Source organism: Cydia splendana, unplaced genomic scaffold (genome assembly GCF_910591565.1).
Source record: "Cydia splendana unplaced genomic scaffold, ilCydSple1.2 scaffold_57_ctg1, whole genome shotgun sequence".
NCBI classification, from domain to species: Eukaryota; Metazoa; Arthropoda; class Insecta; order Lepidoptera; family Tortricidae; genus Cydia; species Cydia splendana.
Window position 1 is genome coordinate 1,115,676 of NW_026946894.1, and position 7,909 is coordinate 1,123,584.

Here is a 7,909-nt window from a genome sequence, read left to right on the forward strand (position 1 = left end):
GTTATTTAAGTATAGTATACGCATCGAAGTACTAAAAATGCTTCAAATAATATAGTTATGAACACAGGCACTGAGAAGTAAACAATTTCATTTCCGGCTAAACTAAAACAATGTGGTGGCGCGTTGATTATATTACACTTAGTTTATCAAATCACTCGAGCAGTTTAATTCCCCATAATAATTTAAGTCCTATTGTAATATAAATGCAAACAATATATAATTACGTCTTGTAATCCGTTTTAGAGATGGCGTATTAATGTCACTTATTTTTATTTAAGTATTTTTCCATCTGACAGTTTCCATTTGACAGGAACAAAATGAACGAATGAACGAATGATTTTGGCATAAAGTAGTCGCAAAGTCGAAACAATGTGTGCACACGGCGACCACACTTTATGTCACTTTGTGTCATGTGTCGACCCTTCCCCATTTCTGGTAACTGTGTCGACACGGCGACGACTCTGCGACTGGAATTGTGACCGAAACAGACGATGTCGACACAAGATGTGTCAACACCGCGTCGTAACGGCGACTGGAAATGGTTGTATGGGGAGTTGCATGACCAAAACAGCGTGTGCCTATGTTGTATAAAACCCGAGCGCCATTAGGCACTGTCAGGGTTCAGCATCAGCTATCTTGGGTACTGAAAGTACTGATTTACCCAGTGATCATCATGACGAGTCGGATATCCAAAACAGCGTGTGTCTATGTATGTTGCATCAAACCCGAACTCCACTAGGTACTGCCAGGGTTCGGCATCGGCTCTATCTTGGGTACTACTCTCCTAAGTGCTCATCAAGATGAGTCGGATGACCAAACCATAATGTGCCTTTGTTACATCAAACCTGAGTTCCACAAGGTACTGCCAGGGTACTGGGTCATTTTGGTGAACTGCACGCCGACGTTTCGATTGGCGTGCAGTTCCCATACTCGTACAAGTTGCAGTCGGGTTGTAGTCCGTCTGTAACGGCCCTAAGTCACTGAAGTTTGTATTAATTATGCTTATCTTTATTTATAATTTTAGCAGTTCCAAACAATAGTAACACTAAAGGCGCCATTCATTAATTACCTACGTAAGACAATTTTTGCCAGCTTTTGACCCCCTCCCTCCCCTATGTAAGAAATAATAAGAATAGGCTGACCCCGTCCCCCTCCCACCAATATAATTTATTTTCAAAAAAATATTTTTATGAATGTTTATTTGTACCTGTACAAAGGTACTTGAGCTCGTTTAAGCTAACTCTGCACCGTGTTTGATAGCATAGAGTGTGGAAAAATCGTGAATATGACGAATAGGGTATCGATCAGGGATCGTTCTGGCGTTCAGTGCCCTATAATCACCGCAGGGTCTCCAGGTGTCGTCTTTCTTCTTCACCACGTGAAGTGCGCTGGCCAGGGGGAACATGTGGCGACCACCGGCTCGCCACTCTGTACGCGCCTAAGTCCGCGCGCCTGCGCGATGCGCCACCGCCGTTGCTATGCAACAAATGTAGCAACACTATACAACAATCCCTTCTGCCTAAGATGGCGTAAGCGCCATCGACATTATTGAACTTGAAAACACCACATAGGTATCGTATTGTCTGAATACCCACAACAGAAGCCTTCTTACTTAGTCAATTTGTATAAGAATGTCCAATATTTATTTATTTATTTATTACTAACGCCATCTGTTAGAGAAGAAATAATTAACATTAGCACGAATGTTAATTCATCATTTTGCCAACAGATGGCGCTAGTAGTAATACAAAGTGTTATTACTTTATTTAATTTTTTTTGGTTTATAAAATGATATTTTTATGTTTGATAACACATCTAGACATGAATTTAAATTACTATGTTAAATTTCAAACCTAATGCAGTGCAGTAGTTTTTCCGTAAAGTGTACCACAAGAATGCATAGTTCGTCGATTAGTGATAGGGCTCGCTTCGCTCGCCCTAATAAAAAACAGGTACACAAGCAAAATGTCAAAAATTCTAATTCTATAATGTTATGTCGATTTACAGTATGGAGCTTTTCGCCACTATTGACTCAAGGTAACGGTTGGATGCTGTCAGAAATTGGTTATCAGAGGTGTAAAATATGTCAAGTTGGCTATCGCTGTTTAAGATGCTATTTAATTGCGTCATCGCTTGATGTAGCGGGGAGAAAGAGAGAGCACGCGTCCTGGCCGGCGGGACGGCAAAGAAGCCGCGGCTGCGAGCGCGTAATAGCTTGGTGGAGGCCTGGGGTACCCGAATTGCTACCAGGGAGAGTAAGGCAGGATTAGTTAGTGTTCCCCATATAAGCCGAAGGAAATATTTAATTAGATAGGTATTCCTCCGAGCCTCCAGCGATGTGTAGTCCACCATTCCAAGTATAAAAAGAGTTGGATATAAGTATGGGTAGTAACCATATAACTTTTTATATAGGAAACGTGCATATGGTTTTTGTACCCTTTCCAGAAGAAGTTTATACTGCTGCTCATGGGGATTCCAGATTAAAGCATTAGTTTCCAGCTTACTACGCACGAACGCGTTGTACAAAATGCTGATAGCGTGCCTGTTTGTAAACATTTTTGCCTGCCGTATAACGAATCCCAGACATCTCCTGGCTTCATTACAGACCTTTACAATATGTCGGTTAAAAGTGAGCTGAGGATCAAACCATGTACCTTCTTTTATTTCACTGACTTGTTTCAGTGGTTTTCCCTCCATTTTGTATATGCAGTGTATAGGTTGGCGCGCTCGCGTATAAGACATCAAAGTGCATTTGTCCTCATTGAGGCCGAGGCTGTTCTTTTGGGCCCAGGTGTGAACGGCGTCTATATCTGACTGTAGCATTCTGTTATCGTTACCAGTTTCGATGGGTAGAGCTAATTTTAAATCGTCTGCAAAAAGCAAGCACGTTGAGAATTTAATTGCTGCCGGAAGGTCATTAACAAGTATGAGAAATAAGAGAGGCCCGAGATTACTTCCCTGTCCAATGCCCCTCGTAGCAAACATATTGTTGTCTGCTTGAGAGGTAATTCGCCAAAAACTGGAGCAAATCGGTTGAAAACCCGCTCATACAGAGCTTCCTCAGTAGGATATCGCCGTCAACTCGGTCGAATGCCTTGCAGAAATCAAAATAAGCTACATCTACTTGTCTCTTCTGATCCAGATTACTCGCTAACAAAGATACAATATTAAGTAGGTTAGATGTAGTTGAGCGCTTTGGTAAAAACCCATGTTGCTCGTCGCAGAACCAACCGTTTAGCTGTTTGAATATTTTTGAGTAAATAATTGATTCAAAAACCTTACCGAAGATGCAGAGTACAGCAATTGGTCTGTAGTTATGGACATTCGATTTCAAGCCTGATTTATGAATTGGCAATACTTTGGTCGTCTTCCAGGCTGTTGGGTAGGTTCTGTTTTTTAAAGCCAAGTTAAATATACACTTCAGGGGTTGCACAAATAGAATAGAATAGAATAGAATAGAATAGAATAGAATAGTTTTTTATTCGTAAACACACAGACAACAGACATACATTGAAAAAAACATAGTGAAAAACAAAGTGTCACGAAATGGTCCCATCTCAGCATGTTGCTGGCGACTTCCAGCGCTGATCTTCCGATTAGACCATCAAGTGAGAAATAATCACGGAAGGTAACAGACAAAAAAATAAGTAAAGAAACATAAAATAAACCGAAAAATAGATTACACACATTTTACACAGCTAATACAAAAAAGAGATGAATTAAGTACACGGATTAACCGATCGAACTTGTACCATCCGGTCGGGTCACATCGTGGCGCGGCATTAGGCGCGCATAACTAGCGCTAGCGGTAGCTACACGAAATTAAATTCGATGACAGATTTGACAAACAATAAAGTGAGTGAATCTAATATAATATTATGTAAAATTTCAATCAGTTTTAACTTTTTAGTCATGAAAACAATGTTACAAAGTTGGCTAAAATACATAAACAAAAACAACACCAAAGTTAAACAAATAGAAACATAATGAAATGACACAGATAAAAAGGATGGCGTGTCGGGAATGGTGTCGACTCCTATGCGGAAGGAACAAGAACATTGTGGTAAGTAACAAAATTTACAATACAATACAACAATAGCAAATGCTTCATAGCAGTCTCTAACGACATACTGCGGGATTCCATCTGGTCCCTGTGTTTGTTTGGGCCGCAAGTGATCAATGGCTTTGCGAATATCATTGTCACTTTATGTCATCAAGGGTTATAAGCCGGTCACTGCAGTTGGGTAGTTCAGCTCTGGCATCCAAACATGCTGTTGTCACGTCGAGAGTGGGGGCATTTTTTAGAAAGACTTCTTTAAAAAAAAGTTGCAAATGAGTCAGCCACATCTTGCGATGACATATTGCCAAAAGTTGCAGGTTGATTCGAACCTCGATTTCGTTTTATATATTTCCAGAAGGTGGAAGGGTCACGAATGATATTACTTTGTAGGTTATTTACGTACGATCGCACAGCAGCTTCGGTCTGAATATTTACCATCCTCCGATAGTAGGTGAAAAACGCATAATAAAGTTGATCGCTTGTTTGTTTGAATAACTTATGATAGTGATTTTTTAATTTGTTTAAATCAATCAGATCCGCTGAAAACCATTCTGGATAGTGGTGCTTAGGTTTATTCTTGTGGGGTTCTCTTAGGGGTACACACTCTGTGAGGATTTCATCTAAAATGGCATAAAAAAGGTTAGTGCAATCATTTGTCTCGTTAATATTAAGGAGAGGGGACCAGTCCGTGGTAGCTAATTTTTGATACAGTAGATGAAAGTTAGCCTTACGGTAATTTCTTATAGGTATACTGTCGTGGTTGTTAGGTGGGCTATTCGTGCTATTTGGACAATTTTTACTGAATAGAGATAGGCATGACACCTCTATGTTAAGTGATGTTTTTCTACTGTTACAAGTCCAGCGACAGCTTCCTCGACTACTATTTGAGAGGTCACGTTGTCTGACAGCACCAGGTCAAGTAACCGATTGAGATCATTTAATATTTTATTATGTTGGGCCAGGTTACTGTGACATATGTGGGTAGATTAAGTAATCAGGCGCCGACTGAATGTGGGTAGGTTTATTTCTGTCTCTTTTAATAAATCCTATACCGAACGGACGTGTTTCCTTGGTCTCATCAGCTCAGATCCATCTCCTGGCCTGAAGGCATATTTATCAGTGGCGACGGGACTGTGATCTACGTGTGGAATATTTTAGTGTTGTGGTTTAGTACATTGCAGTGAATAAAAACAGTAATAATGGCAGTCGGAAAGATAGCCCCTTTCGATATGGACAAAGATTGTTGGGACTTATACGTGGAGCGTTTGGAACAATATTTTATAGCGAATACAGTGAGTGAATCGGTTAAAGTGGCTACCTTAATTACGGTGGTAGGCAGGGACGCGTATGAACTTATGGTTAATTTGTGTACGCCGGCCCGCCCGGCAACAAAGACTTTTGATCAGTTGAAGGCCATCATGAAATCGCACTTGCAACCTAAACCGAGTGTATTAGCAGAAAGGTTCAAATTCCGACAACGACGCCAAGCAAGTGATGAGAGCATAGCGGAGTATGTCGCGGCGTTGAAGAAAATGTCAATGACTTGCAACTTTGGCGCGGACTCATTGCAAGACAATTTAAGGGACCAATTTGTTTGCGGTTTATCGAAGGATGTTATACGACAGCGACTATTCGCGGAGTCGCGCGCGACGTTCGAGAAAGCATTCAAATTAGCCGTAACGATAGATTCGGCCGAGACGGAATCGGCGGTTATGGAAAAGCGAGTAGACAACCATGGAGGAAGTACGGGTGTCTACCAGGTGGCCTCGAGCTGGGGGCGAGGGAGCTACGGTAACGGTGAAGCCGCCGGGGGACGGAAGGTCACGGGGGCTACGCGAGGCGGGGCAGGCACCGGGCGCGGCGCGAGCGGCCGCGGCGGACGACGCGGGCCGGGCGCCACGGGCGCCGGCCGTGGGCGCGGCGCGCACGGCAGCGCTGCTGGCTGCAAGACGTGCGGCGGCAGTCATGACTCCAACACGTGCAAATTTAAGGCGTACGTGTGTCGGGTGTGCAACCGAGATGGACATCTGAAGAGGATGTGTCCGAGACTACGCGAGGAACAGTTGTTCGCGTTGTATGACGGAGGCGCGGACGGGCAGGTGGCGTATGACGACAGCGAGGGAAGTGACGAGGTAGTTACCTATAACTATTCTATTGCTTTTAAGGACTTTAGTGCGTATCCGCCATATGTATTATCAATGAAGGTTAACAAAAGAAACATAGATATGGAAATTGATACAGGTATCTGTATTTCTTGCATTAGTTATGATTGTTACATAAGAACTTTAGGGAATTTTAAATTACAGCCGAGTGATGTCTCAATGCGATATTATACCGGGGAAAGGGTAATACCCGTAGGTAAATTATGCTTGAATGTACAATATGGTCAAGTAAACAAAGAATTAGATCTGTATGTAATTAAAAGGGGCATGACGAGTTTGTTAGGTCGACAATGGATTCATGAACTCGGGGTAACTTTGCCCATTTCAGTGCCATGTAACAAATTGGACAGGGAAAATATTGGTCAAAAATTTGATAAAAATGTGTTCAGTTCCAGGTTTAAAGAAGTTTTTGAAGACGGTTTGGGGCGGTTCACGGGCGGCAAGGTCGGGTTCGCGCTGCGCGAGGGGGCGCGTCCGGTGTTCCTGCGCGCGCGCCCGCTGCCGTACGCGCTGCGCGAGCCGGTGGAGCGCGCGCTCGATCAGCTGGTGCGCGACGGCATCATCACGCCCGTGCCCACCTCCGACTGGGCCACTGTAGTCGTACCGGTAATGAAAAAAGATGGGACTATTCGTTTGTGTGGGGATTTCAAATTGACACTAAATAAATGTTTACAAGTGGATCATTTTCCAGTACCTCGAGTAGATGATTTGTTGACAAAATTGCATAAGGGGGATACATTTTCGAAAATTGACTTATCGCAAGCGTACGCGCAATTCGAATTATAGACGACTCAAAACAATACACCGTAATTAATACCCACAAAGGGTTGTTTATGTATAATCGTTTAATTTATGGCTGGCTAGAGCCCCGGTATATTTCAAAGGAAGCTAGAGCAGTTGTTTGCGGACTTGCCTACGGTAGGCGTTTTCTTGGATGACATTATTATAACTGGTTCCGACGATCGGGCTCATTTAGAAACCCTCACAGAGGTATTTGAGAGGTTACGGAAATATGGGTTAAATATGGGTAAAAAAAGAAAAATGCACTTTTTTGCGCCGTCGGTGACGTATTTAGGTTTTGTCATTAGCAAAAAAGGTGTGCACGCGTGTCCTGAGAAAATAACGGCCATTAAAGAAGTAGGGGAACCAAGTAATGTGTCGGAGCTTCGCTCGTTTTTGGGTCTCATTATGTATTACGCCAAATTTGTACCTAACGTGAGTACTATTTTAGCACCACTATACAGGCTTTTACAAAAAAACCGGGCAAGTGCGAGCCGGACTCGCGCACGAAGGGTTCCGTACCATAATGCAAAAAAAATAAACAAAAAAAAAAACGGTCACCCATCCAAGTACTGACCACTCCCGACGTTGCTTAACTTTGGTCAAAAATCACGTTTGTTGTATGGGAGCCCCATTTAAATCTTTATTTTATTCTGTTTTTAGTATTTGTTGTTATAGCGGCAACAGAAATACATCATCTGTGAAAATTTCAACTGTCTAGCTATCACGGTTCGTGAGATACAGCCTGGTGACAGACGGACGGACGGACGGACGGACAGACGGACGGACAGCGAAGTCTTAGTAATAGGGTCCCGTTTTACCCTTTGGGTACGGAACCCTAAAAATGTTAATTTTGTATGGGACGAAAATTGTAGGTCAGCGTTCAACAAAATCAAACAAATGTTAA

At 42.6% G+C, this 7,909-nt stretch overlaps 1 protein-coding gene across 1 annotated transcript; it reads left to right on the plus strand.

The window, feature by feature from the left end:
* The first annotated feature begins 5,033 nt into the window (after positions 1 to 5,033).
* LOC134805739 (uncharacterized protein K02A2.6-like) lies at positions 5,034 to 7,235 on the plus strand. Its single transcript, XM_063778976.1, has one exon. It carries the CDS (start codon positions 5,260 to 5,262, stop codon positions 7,006 to 7,008), a length of 1,749 nt encoding a protein of 582 aa, XP_063635046.1. The 5' UTR covers positions 5,034 to 5,259; the 3' UTR covers positions 7,009 to 7,235.
* Positions 7,236 to 7,909: the final 674 nt, after the last annotated feature.